The sequence below is a fragment of the Pyrus communis genome, chromosome 10, assembly GCF_041283825.1.
Source record: "Pyrus communis isolate YQ-2024b chromosome 10, ASM4128382v1, whole genome shotgun sequence".
Taxonomy (NCBI): Eukaryota; Viridiplantae; Streptophyta; class Magnoliopsida; order Rosales; family Rosaceae; genus Pyrus; species Pyrus communis.
The window spans coordinates 25706491-25725108 of NC_142574.1; the positions used below are offsets into that span (position 1 = coordinate 25706491).

Sequence of the window (18618 nt, forward strand, 5' to 3'; positions counted from 1 at the left end):
CGCGTAAATTAGTTGTTTGCGATTTTGGTATGGTCACACTGTATACGCGATAAAAAGCGATAAAAAAGCGCGTAAATTTTTTTTTTTTAATCCGTTTACATTTACATTTACAGGAAGAAAACAGGAAACTACAACAACAATAATAATGTTTTATACCTGTAAAACGGGAAACTACAACAATAACAATGTCTTATACCACTAAGTAGCGTCGTCTGTATAAATTCTCTAAGGCCATTGCGCTCAGCTGTATGAATATTTTCATAAATAAACTATCATTTTTTTTCTTGCTTTTTTTTCTTTTTTACAATTACAATTGTGAATTTCAGGAGAACTAAGTAAGAGGTGGGAACACAAAACAAAGAACCAAATACACTTTCATGCTGAAGAACAAAAGCTATACGTATGCAGGCAGAGGAGGGAGAGAACTTGGATTCCACAGGCATATGAATCGTTAGGTGCTTCCAAAACCAGCATTTCGTACCTCCTTTTTTTTCGACGGAAACTTGAAAGGGAAACAGCGACACCTCTTCATTCTTATGCCTTTGAATTTCATCTGCAAATTTACATATTTTAACTGCTGCTCGAAAACCGTTGACTCCAGTTTCTGGTTTATAATCTGTCATATGCCCATATTTTTGCATCCTTTCCTTTGCCTTTAACCTGAAGCCCCTACTCAGCACTGACACTTAACTCACTCATTTTCTGCTGCAACATAAATAACAATTCCTGGTTAACATTCCACGACGAAAACAAATTACACGCAAACCGAAAGAAGAAATTTAACTCTCCCGCTTTGTCCTTCTACACTCCTCCCCTCTTTATGTCTATATATTTTTTTTCCTTTGATTTATCGAATCCAATGCCTAAAGAAACGAGAGGAATGCAGGGGACAAAAGAAGAGAGCGCGGAAATCAATTCCCGTAAAATATAGTAATTATTATCCTATCTGAAAGAATAGAATAAAGTCATCCCTATTTCAAAAACTTGAATGGCACAACACTCTCCACTTTGTTACTAGCTTTATTCTTGATCCTTTATGCATGTATGCAAGAACTTTACTTAAACATGCCAATGGTATTAGAAAACTAGAAAATATTTTCGTTGATCGAAAAGAATCGAGAGAAGGGAAGAGTCACGGCATACCTGCAGCTCGTAGTAGGGTGTAGATTGTGTGATCCTCTTCTCCTGCATCATTTTCTGGCGGGTTTCGTAGAAATCAAAGTCATCCAGTATTGATGTCTTTGACATATGATTTTTAAAAATGTTCAGCATTTCGATACCCTGAAGAAGTTTCACCTGCAAAATACAAATGTAATCTCAGATTTATGCTTGATCACACTGAGTGAAAAATACAATAAAATCAAACTTCTTGTTGGTTATGCACACCTCTTGAGTGTCTCTACTATTGGTCACGGGCTTGTTCTCGTTGTTCTCAAGTATTATATGTCGTAACTGTGGGTTTGGGACGTCTTTTATGATATGCCACTTGACCGGAAAATAACCATTCCACTTATCCTGCTGCCAGAAATCCATGTTCTTATTGAAGTCGACACGACCAATCATCTCAGCTACTCCACAAAACTGACCACTAGCATTAACCTGAAACGCATCATAAAACAGACGGAAGCAAAGATGGTATTAGTAAATCATTTTAGAGACCAAAGGTCCAAAAGTCTGCAGTAGGAAACTCCTGCATAAAAATATAACGTCTAAGTCTCCAGCATACCGAAAAGAAGAGGAAGATGGGACACTCGTAGCCCTTCTGTGCCATCTTCTCTTGTGCATCTTGATATGCACTATCCAACCTCTTATTTCCATTGGGAGTACTAGCCCACACATTGTATTTGATGCTTTTATGAATATCATCTTCACTGTAAGATTTGATGACAAAGAAAAGTGCTTGCTTGTATTTGGTTGGAAAGTCGGGGAGGTTATATTGATCCTTCCTGATGACACAGGCTATGCCATCAGATTTTTCATTCTCCTTGTCAGCTCCAGGCACCAATGCACCTTTAGGATTGGTTGTTCTGGGGCCATGGTTCTTCTCATTAAATAGATTAATATCCTTAACGCCATTAGCCTTACTTCTTGGTTTCAACTTGTCAGAGCCACCCCAGCCCCTTGCATTTGGTTGTAAAGTCGGAGAATTGTTTGGATAGAGCAGTCCACCTGCCCCTTGGTTATAGACCGGAACCTTTGATACCGGAAAGTAACCTTTCGCTAGTGCTTCTGTTTGAAGACTTGGGGGACGCAGCGAGGCCTAAGATCATTGAAAAAATCATCAAAATTGCCCAAGATAAGAGAATATAACGCCACCGGCACAAAGAAAAAGTACTCTACCTTGTTTGCTGGTTTTGACTGATTTTGTGCACCATAACCTGATGAAACATCCAACGGCTTGGGAGATTTAGAGAGTGGAGCACGAGTGTGACTAGGGGAAGAGAAATTAGGTTTATAGTGCGGTGTTTCTAAGACTGCATTGTGGGGACTTCCGACTGTTCCATCTCCAACAACAAGAGATGGATCCCACAAGTAGGGTGATTGGACGAACTCCCCATAAGGAAGAAGAGAAGGGTTATATCCAGGGGAAATAGGAGCTTGGTACACGGGGCTCAGGGAGGGATACATCTGTTGACCAACATATTTCCCATCACTACCGATTGGAGAAATGGGCATGTATGGTGAGTAGGGATCATAACCAGGCTGAAATCCTGGCATCAAGTAGACAAAAGATCCATTATCTGCTTGCATGACCTAAATGGAGCAATAGTGACTATAAGATCAGTTTGTTACAAATTGCACACAGCAGAAGTAATATAAAGGCAATTTGAAATCAACAGCCATATGAATCCAGATACATAACAATGTCTTTCGTGCGCAATTGTGAATTAGATAATGGAACTTACTGGATATTGCATCTCCATCCCGGTTCCACCAGCATAGTATCCATTGTTTTCCATTTCATAACCTACGCACGTGGTAATGATAAGATGTTAAAACTAGTCTAAGAACACGAATTATGGACCGTAGTTATGAGAAGCTGCTGCAAACCTGGATATGTGTATCCGTAATATGCAGTTGGCGGATAGGAAGTCAGGGATTCATAATCCGCATCTGCATCACTTTTTCTTACACTGGCATTTGTATCTCCCACGGTCGATATACATGATGCTGTATCAGATGGGCTCCCATCCTTGCTGTGAGCCTAAAGACACACACACACACACACACAAACAAACAAATTCACAAATTAGATTTTCATGGATCATAAAGCAAGCAGACATAAAATCTACGAATCACGCATCGAAATCTAAATATTCAACATGGTAACTCAATATAAGGTACAAAGCTAAGCTTTAGGCCTAAAAACCAAATAATTATTGCAACAAAATAAGGTCTTGCACTTCCCCTCTTGTTTCTAGCCACATTGATTGAATAAAGCGACGGGACAGAAACAAGCAGGAAGAACAGGAGGAGAAAAAGGGAGTGTGAAAGTAAATTATGGCATCCAATACCGGATTGGAATTGAAGAATTCTGTGGATTGGACATGTGGGTTTGAATCTTTCTCTTCTTCCTCCTCTTTTCCAAGAGCTGATTATACAAAATCAGGATCAAAGAGTTAAGCTCAAACAATCACAGAAACAAAAAATTCAGAAAAAAAAAAAATAAAAAAGAAAGAAGAGGAGATTACATACAGTTGTGATGAATTTGAGGTGCAGCAGCAGAAGCCATGGCCTCTTTCCAAAGGCAAAGAAAATCCTTTGAATCAATCAAATAAAATCAAACTAAAAATAAAAAAAACAAAGATATTTTTGGGGTGTGTTTGTTATGGAAGAGAATCCTATGTTTCCTCAAACAATATTAAAATCTGTCTCTCTGTCTATCTATATCTATCAAAAACATCTAACGTTGTAACAACACAACAAATCCGGATAAAAATTGGCGCTCTGTAATCTCTGCTGCCCAAAACTCCAACAATCCTACTCTTCTGCTGCTGCTTTTACTCCTTAATTTCCACTTTTTCTTTCTTTTGGATTTTTTTGTTTTTTCCCAAAACAAAACCAAATTCCAATCAAACCCCAACAACAATCACCAAATCACAAACACAGAAGACACATAAAATTTTTGAATTGGAAAAAAAGAGAGAGAGAGAGAGATGGTTTTACTTGAGAAAACAAGAACAAGAAAGAGCTTCAAACAGCTTACAGCAGACAGAGACAGAGTAAAGTCAACAACAGCAATATCAACAATTTATGGCAAATGGACGGTGATGAGGCCTCCACGTCCTCTCCTTATTCTTGTTAAATATGTAAATTAATTAATTAAAGATTTATGATATATTGTTGTTTCTGCAATTATGCCGACATACTATTCTGGCTCTACTTTCTACTTCTGTTTACTGTTTTTTTTTTTTGGCTATTTGTGGAATCTTTCTATTTTTTATCACCACCATCATCCTTTTATGGGTTAAAGTTTTTAACTTTTACATCATGCATGAAGCTGCTGCCTTTTTTAATTATTTTTTGTAATTTTAATATATTTGCAGTGCATACACGTAGCTTTCATGTGCGTCATCACCAGCCCATGCAGTCACCCAAAATTCCAATTATTTCAAAATCTCCGTTCATTTATTTATTTTTCTTCTTCTTCTTGTTTTCTTTTCGTGGTGGAATGAGTACCATTCAACATATTATGGCCTCTATAAAACCAATGCTAGTTCACGTCTCTTCCCCCACCCACCACCTCTCTACGGTCTCTACATTCCTCAGTCTCCATTTTTTATTTCATCCAGTTTTTAAATATCTTCAAATTCTCTTTTAATTGTTCCTTAAGATTGTACCTGGGAAAGAAACTCCATAAAACAAACATGATGCACTGAATTGTGCATCAAAAACCTTTAAGCAAATATAGATTGGTAATTAACGGTGATACTAATTAAGAGCGCTTTAGAGCGTTTCAGAAATATGCTCAAAATACAGGTGTATACTTTTTTTTTGAACAAATGATATTATTTACACTTAAGGGTGGGGAAGTGAGTTAAGTCTCACAATGGACTATCAACGATGGAGTTCAAATTCGCCTTTGACGAGAATCGAACCTAAGATCTCTCACTTACAAGTGAAGAAGAATATCACTAGACCGTAGTACTAAGTAACAATACCGATATATATTTACAATGTCTTTCCCATTTAAAGATACAAAAAAAAAAAAAAAAAAAAAAAGGAAAAGGGCATAATAAACATTGCATAAGTGCGGGACGCTCTTTTTCTCTTTGTCCGGGTTGAAATTTCTGGCAAAGTTTTTATTGAGGCCCATTGTTGTGCACTCTATCCTCTTTTATGTACGTTTGTTCCCTCTCTTTCATCAATGAATATCGTACATCTTCTCAACAAAAAAAAAAAAAAAAAATCACTTATGCTTAAACATATCGTAATTAATGGTGATACTGTGAGCGTTCTAGGACGTCTTGAAAATCATTTATACACGAAGATGACACTTTACCGTAGTGGCGGAAAGTAATTTTTCATATACTTTGGTGTAGCTTCAGTCTCCACCGATTTCTCTCTCCCTATCATTTAACAATTTAACCCATTAACGCTATCGTTTGTCAAAAAAATGTAGGATTAATCAAATAACATTATAATTGATCATTAATCGAATAAAGAGATATGACCCTAGTTTTCTTAAAGTTAATGATGATCCTGATGTTATGATTTTAATTATATGTGACTGTGAAGCTTGACACACGTATGATCATTAAGTTGGACCAAAAGTGAATTTTACATCACTTTAAGAGGTAAAAGTTCTTTATTGAAAATTTGAACCATTTTTAAAAGGTCTTAGTAGATAGGACTAAAGGGGGAAAGACCATGAATTTGCATGGACCATGATTAATTAGTAGTGAGTTGTGCCTAAACTGTATTAGACTCAAATCACATCGTTAAGCAAATAAAGTATCAATAAACCCAACATTAATCAAGCATTACCGTCCTTATTTATTCAAATATATACAAAATGCAAAGATCCACATATCCCCGTTGAGATGCCTTCCTATAACAGGCGCATTATCATTGGCCTTTATGCTCCTTTTTATCTGCTAAACCAGACTAATTTGATGCCATCTATGATTCTTCGGCTAAAGCTAATCGCTTATTTTTCACATCATGTTGTACACCAACGTGAAAGTTTTCTACAATACGAGATGCACCGATGTTTTGTTTAAGTTAACCGTTAAAATTTAGCATGCAAATCAAGTTGTCTAATACATCATACACCAGTGCATTATAGAATTTCGCATCACATAATGTGAAAATGTAACTTTACTTGCTCTAAAAACAAATTTATCAAGACATGTAAATTATAATCTAATACAGTTCATGATAATTGTGTTGACAAAATGAAAAATGACCATTGTGGAAACTGCAAATTAGGTTAAAATATGCACACTTAAAATATGCGTGTGTCTTCACTTGTAAGTGAGAGGTCTTATGTTCAATTCTCGTAAAGAACGAGTTTGAACCACATTAATTATTGTTAACTCATTGTGAGACAAAACTCACCCTCTCTTTCTTTTAGGATATAATATATATATGTGCGCGGGCGTGTGTATGTATATATCTCTAGATCGATCGATCTTACCTAGAAAATAGCAATAATAGCAAATGAGAAAGAAATATAATAAAAATAAAGTCATCGATCGATCAAGATTTAAAAAATGCATCAAGCAGGTGTAAGTGCAGCATCACTGCAAGGATTTGGATTATATTTTTTTATAGTCCTTGTAACTTTTAAAGATACTATGGTGGAACTTGGACTTTTGATATGATTCACCTATAAATGTGCCACCATACTCAATGATTTGGCTTGGCTTTTATATTTTTTCAACAATTGTGGACGCAGGAAATTTTTTAAAATCAAAATGACCTTGAATAGTTCAATAATTTAGTTTGATCGTCAGCATAAAAATAAAATAGTTTAAACAATAGAAAAAGAAGTATCAATAATTTGGGTAAGGCGTTGGAAATTTCTGAACAGCAAGAGTATAGAACTAGAAGGACCAACCAGAAGAGGGCATGTAAAAGTTTTCTTCGTGGGCAAGGGTTCCTTCCCAGCCAGCCATCCATCCATCCATCCAATTCCAACCATTTAAAACTATTGACATCGGCCAACCCCAATTTATTTTAAGAACCCAATATTTTAGGAGAGCCTGGAGTGCCACGATTGGCTTGCACGTGTTTGCTTCACTAACACTTGAAATATTGAATCTGGATTGCATACATTTTACACCATTAAAAATATGGTTTCCACAGAATTTGGATAAGACCTTTGAAAAATGAAGACACAAGGAAAACACAACCTGTTTGGCTAAGGAGTAGATCCATCTAGCCGGAGCTTGTAATCCAATAACATTCATTTATGCGTCACAAGTTTTATTTCACTTTTATCATCTTCGATATCGTTTAGAAAAAAAATGCAAAATTAAGTCAGTTGAAACAAATTAATGAATTTAACATTAAAAAAAAAAGAAAGAAGACAATTCTATGAATAAGCATTGTCATATTAATTAAATTAAGCACCCCAAATGGGCAAGAGCTCCTATACGTTGAATATGGTGGTGGTTTTGATTTGATTATAAATAATAGAAAAGTAGAGATATGTTGTAGCCTAAAATTTAGAGGGAAAGAAGAAGGGAGGGACGGCGTAGAGAAGAGAAGGGTTTGAGAAATTGTGTGTGATATTCATCATGCATAGTGTATTTCTTTATAGTAATAGGAGAGAGAATAACTTACCCTCTAAGTAAAACAAAATCTAATGGGAAAGATCTTATAGATTCCGAATGATTCCTAACTTAACTTTACTTAAGATTTACACAACCACACTACATTAAATATTAGTTACAACACTCCCCCTTGAGTGCTTAAATACTCAAGTAGTAGTTCTATCAAATCTTTAGCCATAAAGTTGAAGTAGTTAATAAAGTTGTCTCGTAGGCACTGATAGAGAGCACGTGAGTCTCACATAGGGATTTGCATGTGTAGGATTAAGTCTCACCAAATCTGGCTATGGCAAAACCCAAAGGGGTATAATTCATAGTCTTAAGGAAAAAAAATGTGAGTTAATGCAACATGTTGATACTTAACATCTTCAAGATGTAAGTAGTAGACAACATACAAAAGGGTATGACCATCCCGATGTGGGTGCTTTGTCAAAACATTGTCACATTAGCAAAACCTCAGTGATTATACTTCAAGATATTCTCCCTGAGTTCCCCCTGAGAAGTACAAGTGTTGCAAATGAGAAGATCTGCACATACCAATTCATCGAACAAGCTTCTGGAAGATTGACTTTGCCAACGACTTTGTGAAGAGGTCGGCAATGTTGTATTGGGACTAGATCTGTTTGACTTTAATCTTCTTATGCTCATGTTGATGCAAGAAGGACACAATATACTTGGTGTTGACTTTGTTAATGTATCATTGCTTGATCTGGTCGATACATGCAACATTTTCTTCACAGGTCGTCGTATGACTCAATGACGGATGAAAAACTGTAAGTACTTTATGGCAATAAGCTCGAAGACGTTGTAACTAGGTTTTGTTTAGTGGACCTCCAAGATATTGCGGTGTTCCTAACTATAAAGACATAACCCGTTTGGAGACGTGCCTTGTTCCAAAATCACTTTCATCAAAAATGTTTTTAGTTATTTTAAAAGTATTTTTAAACGAACTCTTATTTTACGTATATTTTCCTAATCAAATGGTTAGGTATTATCATATATTAAGATTTTTCTCTATTTAGATTTTAAGCTGAAAAATTGGAATTAAGAGCCCAAGAGTTTTACAAGCCAGAGAGTCCACTTTTAGACTTTTAGGCCCAATGCTCGACGGCTCAGCCCATCTCTTTTCTCACGCTGAATTTTTGTTCCTGGACTTATAACTTCACATGATGCATTCATAGTGACACAACATATTTGATCTTTCATCATCCTTTTGTTTGTGTAACAACACCAAACAAAGTTTGAAATTTGCAGGCACAAACCATGAAACTCAGAGACAACATTTAGAGCAATTCCAACCCTTTATTTGATGTTCTCTCATATTCTTAGGCATAAAATGTTACGGATATCGTATTGTTGTACTGTATTTGTGTAGTATCTGTAATTACAAATGATGTCCACATGTTATATTGATTAAGTGATGTCTACACGTTATATTGATTAATAAGTTCATCTCATTAAATGCTTGTTGTATGCATCAGTCAAAATTAAGAAGAGATTGCGGAAAGTGTTAGGAAAACCCTAAATTTGCGGTTTGCAAGAATACATTCTCAGTCTGCTATTCTTTTTATAAACAATATTCAATTTTAAACTAATTTAAATTTTCAGATTAAAATTCGGGAAAGAACGCATTCCCTATAGCCGCTACCAAACCCTAAACATTTCGAAACTTATCTTCAAAATAAAGAGGCCCACCTTTATCAAAGACCCATTCCAATAGAGGAGCTTCAAATAAAGACTCCTACCAATGTGATAGGAATCCAATAAAATTCCAAACTTGCTCATTGGACAAAATTTTCAGTGTGTTCAAAATATAAGGTGGTACATTATTTATTATTATATAAGAGTTGTGAGATACTTGTGTTAAAAAATTAACTTGACAAATAAAACTTCCTCCACTTATATAATGATACGTGGTTTAAAGTGCATCACCCATGTTCTGAGCACAATACAAAGTTTCTCTTCACATTGGTACTTCTTCTGGGGGTATGTATGTATGGATACCAATGTGCTAGTCGCTATCCTTCTGGAGGAGTTCAAGTTAATTGTATGATCATCTTAATTACCTGCTCCCACGTCCAACTCCCGACTCTGCTCAGAAAGCCAAGTTGTCTATGCATGAGATAAAGAAGACGACAACAAAGTTCCTGCGGATTTTATAAATTAATGTGAAAAAAATATAAAGCAATTTGGAGATTGACCTCACTCAATGCACATGGGTTAGATAGACGTTTACATCTTATATAGTTAGATAGATGGATTGGTACTTGTTCTTATTAGAATGATGGCCAAATTATCCACAAAATGATAAAAGTAGTGAGAGATGAGAGTTGTTAGGGTAGCGGGAGATGCGCCTTCATTTATGTAAATTTACATGATGCCCTTCCAAACCCTCTCATCGATCACTACTTTCCGATCTAAACTTTACATTAGTATACGTATGTGTTAATTTCATGTGAAACAATATGATAAATGTGAATAGTGCTTAATCTGAATCACATCCGACAACTTAAATATAGGGGTGTGATATCCACACATTCCATTTTACTTCTCACACACCCTTCTAATTTTCGACCGTCGAATCGAATGAATTGAAGAAGATCAACAGACAGAAATTAACAAAGGGTGTGTGAGAAGTAATTTGGCCTAAATATATTGTCTAACAATAACATACTAAATTTACAAAAGAATTATTACGATAGAACAATTCAAAGTTTAGCATAGTATTGTTTCCCAAAAAGAATTTTGTGTTCGTTAGATTTAAAGAAGTAAAGTGTTTTACCATTACAGCTATAAACTTCAATTCACATTATTGGTCAAAATTTAAATTTTGAGATAATAGATGTTACATTTTAACGTGTAGAATGTAAAAGAATTCAACAACCATTATGTTTTAGATATTTTAAGTGTGGTAGATCGCATGTGACATGTTATTACTATCCACATTTTATAATAAGAATCATCATCAACAAATATGATACTTTATTAAAAAAAAAAAGAAGACATAGTGTATATTCATAAATAAACACACGTATTTTAATGACAAAAGGATTTTTGAGGTTAGCGCAATAGATGATCTAAACTCAAAACTTGAATTAATTGCATGCATGATCTAGACAATTATGCTTTCTGGAATATGGATTAGTTGCTTAACGCAATAGATTTGTCTTTAAACTGTTATAGATCAAAGAACACCTTGACAAGTAAATCTCAATCAACCAATCAATCTTTTATAACAACAAAGTTTGATTGGTGACTAATGACATTAATCCTCACATTAGAAGCGTGCACGTCAGGAGTGGTATCTCACACGTTTTGTAGGAACAAGAAGAAGAAGCTCACTCCACAACTAATTAACTAATATGCAAGCTATTTACATGAGGCATCTGTTCCCGTGGTGGACCATTATTTGGAATCTACTATTATAATATTTTGTTGGACTCAAAATATCTGAAAATTATTTGTTCAATTATTCAGGTAGACAAGGCAAATCATTCACACTTTGTAACTCTCTGTTCACTTTCCTATGTACACAATCATTCATACTTGTTCGTTAAATTAATCGATTATTTCGCGTGATGAAAGAGATATAAAATTAGATGAGACCATAATATAGATCGCACTAGCGAATACAAGAAATTTTCTTCTCAAAGGCAAGTTAAAGCTCGCACTACTTTGCCTTAGTTGCCTTTGGCTTCTTACTCTACCTCAGCCTTTTCGTGTATAGCAATAATGTGCAATGCGGATAAGCGCAACTGCATGCATTATTGATCCTATGCAGTTGTCAGATCATGAAATTTTGTCTCTAAATTGCTCTACTCTACAAGTTATATTATCCAACATATATTGATTATGTCCAAGAAATTATATTATCAACGTCCATTAGTGTCAACATTATTTTTCACTTGGCCCATTGTTATTAGTAACAGAAACAAGAATTTGAATTTAAAATTTCTTTTAGTATTACAAAGCGAGATAATGCAATACACCAATAGTTAATTGGTCACTAACCTGGATGTACAAAAGATATATTGTAGAATTGATAAGAGATATACGATTACGATGAGAAAGAAAAGAATGGAATGTGAAGCAATTGGATGAAACCCCAATTATGATTTATGATCAAGTACAAGACGTCATCAGAAGAATTGTAATGAGTTTCATACACAATTGTATATGGGAAGAAATAGAATTATTACAAGAATATGGTCAATCCAATTAATTCCAGTATTTGAACAAAATCCTAAGTGCAGGGGGAGGGAGTAAAACCCAGTGTCCTCCTCCCCAAGTCAAATTCCCACAAATGGTGTTGCTGCATAATGCTACCAATAATTGAGGGACCAACTTTAATTGGCACAAACCCTAGACACATCGCCCCGACAGCTACATTAAGAGCATAGGCCTTCACTGGTGGCTCAAATTTAGCTCCATCTGCAAAGTGAATTGCAAATTTAGGCACTAAAGACTCGTTGAATCCCTTAGGACTGAAGCAAAACTCAAAAGGGTCTCCATCTGCTGGCACTTTTTTCAATTTCGACAAAGCCCTTGTCATTACATCCATGACAGCGTTATATGCCGGCCTTCTCAGAAGTGTGAGGCTTGTGCCTGAATCAACAATGGTTCCACCTTTAAGATTTTCGTCCCACACACGAGGTGGTATCTCTAACATTTTCCCCCCAACTGAGATTCCCTTCACATTTACGCCATAGAACGACCCCTTGTCATCGGAGTTACCTACAACCAGCTTTGTGTACCTCATTTGTTTATGCAATATAGCTGGTTTGTGGCCACCAAATGTAAGATAACTTGAGACGTTTCTGGGGCTTTGCTGATCAACCAGGCAATAAGAAAACTTGCCACCAAAGTTTGAGGCAGCTTTTGTAGTGAATGAGTTCCTGCCAAAGCCCAAACCCAATATACCATCTCTATCTCTAATGCTTCCGGTCCCTCCACCGCCCTTGGTGCGGTCTGTGCAACCAACTATGACATTTTCCAGTTTGGTTCTCCTATCACTTGCCATGCTTACCCATACAGTCTCATTGGCAAACAACCCAAAAGCATGTGTCCCGTCTAGGTACCTAACAAAATAGCATTGTGCCAAAAAAAAGAAAACAAATTAAGTTGCTGGTCATTCATAAATATGTTTAGATTGAGTTGTTATTAGGTTATGAACTGATAATGTATATTAGGTTAGCACTTTCCTGCACTTTCAATCTCATTCTGACCTGGAGAGGTATATAAAGAAATGGAGTGATAAGATTTAGGATTTAAGATATCCAACAGCCAAATCTCCGAACATCTTTTAAAAAATTATGACCGCCAGAAACATACCAACAATGTAGATCAAGCTATCGCATGTGAGTCGTATTAAGATTGGCATTTGCTGCCTATTACAGCCGCAATCACATCCAAAAGAGAACAAACTTATGTGTTCGGTACAAAAATGTGCGTCATGTGACTCTCAACTACTTACAATAAGTGCCATTTAAATCTTGTGCTGGATGTAGGTAAAACGCAGCGCGTACATCTTCTGCAGTTGATGAATTTGGGGTACCCCACAATTGTATCTGATTGTGCATAGAGACTTGTTAAATTTTTTAACTAATTCTGTGTTGATTTCTGAGTTTTGGAAAAATCCTAGTTATCCTTTAACCATAGCAAAATGGTCCATGAACAACAATGGGGACGAAGATGATGATGCTAAACAAAAGACCCTATAAAACCCCTGGACAACACAGGACCATGTAATTTCTGTCTATGCCGACTTTATTATTTAGTATATTGTTTTACAACTAAAACCAACTTCAATAAAGACAAGTTGCCTAGCTAACAATTTTAGGTCGGCTTTAAAAACGAAATGGACGTATATACCTCAGAAAAGACACATGTTCCAGCTACTTCTGGTTTGGATTTTCTCTTCCATTTCCATTTCAATTTTAAATAATCTTCACAAAAATATAGTGTATGATACTAACACACAGTCACGGAGTATAATTAGTCCGTTAGCATAGCATGAGAATATTCGTTAAATCATGTTCTAGTAGCACACACAATAATTAGTGTCTAATCATACATCTATTAAGATATTCTCTTATCCCATTTTTGAACCAAATTTTTGGACTGATCCTAAACTGGAAACTGGATTCTTCAATTTGACATTTCATAAACAAAAACAAAGAAGCAATAAGCAGAAAAATGGGAAAATTGAGAAGCAAGCGTACGTACGAGAAATCATATTTGCAAGGGCTCGATGGGTTGGGGCATTGGTTGAGAGAAAACATACCCGACAGACCATCCCTGCACAAATTAGAAGAACACGGTACAGATTTAAAGGAAGAAGAACGATCTGCATGGAAAATCGTCTTGCGTTGCAACCTTCCTTTGTGCGTGCCGCACCGTTTTCCGCAACGATATCGGCAGTTTACCCACGTCAAGTCACTGCCGGTATCCGCGGCCAACATGAACCTTTGTGGCGGCGTTCCGATTTTAATTTTCACCAGGTATATCCCGGAACCGTAATCCCAACCCGAACTTATCGGCATTGCCATGGAGCCTCTTTTTTCCGACGCCATCCGCCTCGTCGTGCTCCCGCTGCTGTTTAAAAGTATCCCTTGATCATCACGAAGGCTTTCTTCTTCTTCTTCTTCTTCTTCATGTTGTTGCCTTCTGTGTGACATCATTTGATGGCGGACAACGTCATGGCTGTGGAGCAACCTGAAGAGCTCCTGCTGGGTTTTAGGCTTCTCATCCTCATGCAGGCCATTATAATGTGGAGAGTACCTGTGGATTAGCTTGAGCTTCAAGGCGTTTCCCTGACTTGCCCCGCTGAATGCATGAACGAACACGAAGCCTTGGATTACCAAGAGGAGGAAAATGATGAAAAGGGTTGAATTTTGCTTCACCTTCGCCATCAGGAAAATGAAACAAAACTCAGATGAAAAAATTGTAAATATGGGAGTGTATATAAACAGGAGAGGAGAAACGGGAAGAAAGCTAAAAATAGATTTTATATTTTTGGGAAGGGAGCAAGTGTGAGGCTGGGGTTTCTGGTTTTGCAGTTGAGGCCTAATTTGTCGGGTGTTAATTGACAACCAGAGAGATTAATGTGAGACCCTGAAATTTTAGAAGTGTTTTTATGAATTTTGGAGTACCTACGAATTTTACAATTTATAGTTCATTTTAAATGGGTGATAATTTTACATGAGTTCAAAGATTATTTTGAGATAAAAAGATGAAAGTGAACGAGATTATGAGCTCGTTGCATCTTTTAGATTAATTTTCGGAGCTCAAACAAATTTACAATGAAATTTTAAATCTGACGGATTGGAGAACATCATGTGGCAACCAAAGAATGGCTGACTTTGACACATGGCAGCAAATAATGGCTGGTACTAAAGTATGAGCTGGCTTCACTAAAGCAGGAGGTGGCTTATTATTTGCATGCATTAAGCTGGAGGTGGCCGTGAGTTAACATGCAGTCAACATGTGTGTGTATGACTCATGGTTATATAGTAGGAGCTGTCGAATTAATGGCTTAAGTCATCCATGAGCAAACTTATCACTTTCCGCTGTCCATTTGGTCCAATTAGAGGCTAGCGTTAGCTGCCTCATTTGTAGTATAAATGGGAGCTTTCCTGCTCCATTGTTTTTGGAAATGACGAAGCATGCAGCATGTGAGCTCTTGTAGGAGAGAGAGATGGAGATAGCATGCAAGTTAAGCCATTGCCGAGAGAAATTATGAGAGTTTGACATGCAAGTGCATGCAAACATGTTTTGAACTTATGCTATATACATAGGTTTAGTTCTTATACATTATATATGTATATAGAGAGAGAATCAAAAAGAGAATGGAAGAAGTACATGGCAATTAAAGAGCTTGTTCAAGTACGTGATAGTGACGTGGATCTTCGTTTTAGCTTTGGAATTGAGGGTTTTGAAGCCTATTTGATGACTGGACAACAATTTATGAGATATTAAGGTAAAAATTTACGTACATGATCAGATTTCTGGGATTTTGTACAAGTTTCATATGGATGAGATTTAGAGAAATTTGATGTTTGACTCAAAATTCATCAAATTTGGTCTTTAAAGGACGTTTGTATGGAAAAAAGTGAGTTGTACTATTGATGGATTATGTTTTGGCTTGAATGATATGTTGAATTTCTAGGAAAACAAACCTCAAAGCCACTGGTTTCATACCAGGGATTGAACTACGAAAATAGTTGTTGTTATGGGAATAAAGTTTAGTCATTATATATGACATATAGTGATATATTGTAATTGTTGAACAAGGGATTCTAAATTACTCGTGGTGCTTGCGTTTAATTGAGGTATTGATAAGGAATAATGCTTGCTTGGCTTGGAGACTAGGTAGGGCGATCCTCACTTACCCTAGTTATGGAACTTTGTGCATGTATGTATATGTAAATATACGAATGCCTATGAAAGCTGCATAGATTTTGTTGTGATAAAACCATGAGGAAAAATGGTTTTATTTTATATCATGATATGCATGTTGTTTTATGCTACAAATTAAGGTGATGACTTGAGAGTGAAGAGAGCATAGCGACCGCTTGGGTTTGGATCCCCTAAACCTCCGGAGGGGCTACTACGAAGGGATTAGTACCGCTACCTTTCTAGGAGAGGTACTTGGATATCTAAGGGTAGAGCATTAAAGGACATTCTCTCTACACCTTACGATAAGTATATTCGTTCGGAGTTGGTCCAGGTAAGGGGGTAGTTGGTCATTGGACTGGTCATCAGGCATGTAGCAATTTATTGGGATCCCTACTTTATTTTAAAAGGAAATTCTATGAGTATACAATCTATTTTCAAAACTAAACTGTCACATCCCGGCCCGGGCGCCCACCATATCCCGAGCTCGACTCCACCGTAGCATAATATTGTCCGCTTTGGGCTCGGACCATGCCCTCATGGTTTTGTTTCTGGGAACTCACATGAGAACTTGCTAGTGGGTCACCCATACAGGGATTGCTCTCGCGCGAACTCGCTTAACTTCGAAGTTCCGATGGAACTCAAAACTAGTGAGCTCCCACAAGGCCTTGTGCTAGGTAGAGATGAGAATATACATATAAGGCTTACATGATCCACTCCCCTAGGCGATGTGACATGTCACATAAACAAAGCTTTTGTTGTGCAGCAATCATTTTCCTATAGTATATATAGTGTCGTATACTATTTTCAAACCTAGCTGGGGTGGATTCCCTGAGGGGGAGCGATGGACATTTGTGATGCTCACCCCTACTTTATTACAGGATCGATGCACCTACAAATAGACGATCTGGACTAAAGTTGGGACTAGCGTTGTTTGTTATTTGTCAACTTCTCGATTGTTCATTGCCTCACCGTCTTGAAGGAATCTTTTGTAGCCAAACTCAGCCATTTGTACTTTCCAAATCGTACTAAAGAGTTGGTTTAGTATGATAATTACCTTAAAGTCTTTGGTTTTGTTGTAGATTGTGAAGTTCTTTTCCTATGTAAAAATTTTATCCAAATTCAGTTGCCATTTTATTTTTCATTTTACCAAAATGATTTTCACTTCCGTACTGCTTAAAAATAAATTATTTTATTCCCCCTCAAATAGCCTTACGTTCTATTAGAAATGTAGTGCTACAATGTTGGATTTTAACACTATAGTATTGCATTACTAATAGAGCGTGGCACTGTTATGTGCCCCTTTTTGGGGCGTGACAATTAAAGTGTGAGAGGTTGGAAGACCATAAAGGGGGGCACCTTTATTTTTTGAGTTGGGGATATATATAGTATTTTGCCTTTAACCCAACTTTTGATTTGCCACTGCAAGTGGCCCTCTACCACATTGGTGGAGAGAAGTATTGTTCTTGCATCACGGCATAGGTTCGAAACCGACTTCCTAATCTAACATTTAATCTAATAAATCTTTCGTTTGACCAAATAAAAACTTATGATTTACCATTTAGTACTACGATCTACTAGTATTCATGTTTACTTTGTAAGTGAGAGATTTTAGATTCGATTCTTGCCAAAGGTGAAGTTGAACCTCATTATTATGGCAAGCCCATTGTAAGGTTTAACTCACTTCTCCACCCTTAGTGGTACATACTATCGTTTGTTCATTAAAAAAAAAACGAAAAAAAAAAAAAAAACCCCAACTTCTAATTTCATCTGTCTCTTTGTTTTTAAAATTATTTTCATTTTCATTTCCTCTCTTTGTTTCTAATATTATTTTCATTTTCATTTTCCCACCACACAATTTTCTAATGAAGGATATGGGAATATGGTTGATGTGTATTCATGTCCTGTCTACCTTATATGTAAATGCCTAGCCTTACTATATCTTGGAAATAAAATTCCACAAATGGCTCGTGGACTTTTTCATATTTGTGCAATTACCACCTAAACTGAATACATTTACGGTTTGATACCTAAAACTCCAAATTGTTTAGAATTCAAAATTTAAACTTAGGTGGTAATTGACTAAATGACTCCACGTACCATTTGTTCCATTTTTCCACAATATCATTGTTAGACTAAGTCCGAGTTACAAGATTCCAGCTCATGTTTAAACTCTAAAGTGCCTGCCATCATTACAACTATAGTGGACATGTGATTGCTGACTCATGGACAGCAGGGAGGACAGTAACCTGGACACAAGGAATACTGCACGTAGCTGCAATATTCCTTGACAGCAGACCTCATGTGCTCTGATGTGTTGCAGCATGGGCAGCAAGCACGCCAGTTTTAGTTTATTGTGTGTGTGTGTGTGTAAGATGTATATAAAACATCTAACTGTCATTTTGTAGGATAGATAACAAAGCCTTCCCGTAAGGCTGTGTAAGAA

At 36.5% G+C, this 18618-nt stretch overlaps 2 protein-coding genes across 5 annotated transcripts; both read right to left on the reverse strand.

Annotated features, from left to right (window-relative positions):
• Positions 1-129: 129 nt before the first annotated feature.
• Positions 130-4293, reverse strand: LOC137728782 (YTH domain-containing protein ECT4). Of its 4 annotated transcripts, none has more exons than XM_088678554.1 (10): positions 4168-4293; positions 3697-3738; positions 3516-3592; positions 3052-3205; positions 2907-2968; positions 2341-2754; positions 1727-2260; positions 1387-1599; positions 1144-1296; positions 130-705 (listed from the first exon to the last, which is right to left on the reverse strand). In XM_088678554.1, exons 2-10 carry the CDS (start codon positions 3731-3733, stop codon positions 670-672), a joined length of 1680 nt encoding a protein of 559 aa, XP_088534680.1. In that variant the 5' UTR covers positions 3734-3738; positions 4168-4293; the 3' UTR covers positions 130-669. The 4 variants fall into 4 exon arrangements, with proteins under 4 accessions (XP_088534680.1, XP_088534681.1, XP_068323647.2 ...); XM_088678555.1 differs by having other exon boundaries at positions 130-702; positions 4168-4219; XM_068467546.2 differs by having other exon boundaries at positions 130-702; positions 3697-4169.
• Positions 4294-11871: 7578 nt separating this feature from the next.
• On the reverse strand, positions 11872-14931 carry LOC137729807 (aspartic proteinase NANA, chloroplast). The gene is made up of 2 exons (XM_068468842.2): positions 14004-14931; positions 11872-12856 (listed from the first exon to the last, which is right to left on the reverse strand). Exons 1-2 carry the CDS (start codon positions 14687-14689, stop codon positions 12022-12024), a joined length of 1521 nt encoding a protein of 506 aa, XP_068324943.2. The 5' UTR covers positions 14690-14931; the 3' UTR covers positions 11872-12021.
• Between the last annotated feature and the right edge of the window lie 3687 nt (positions 14932-18618).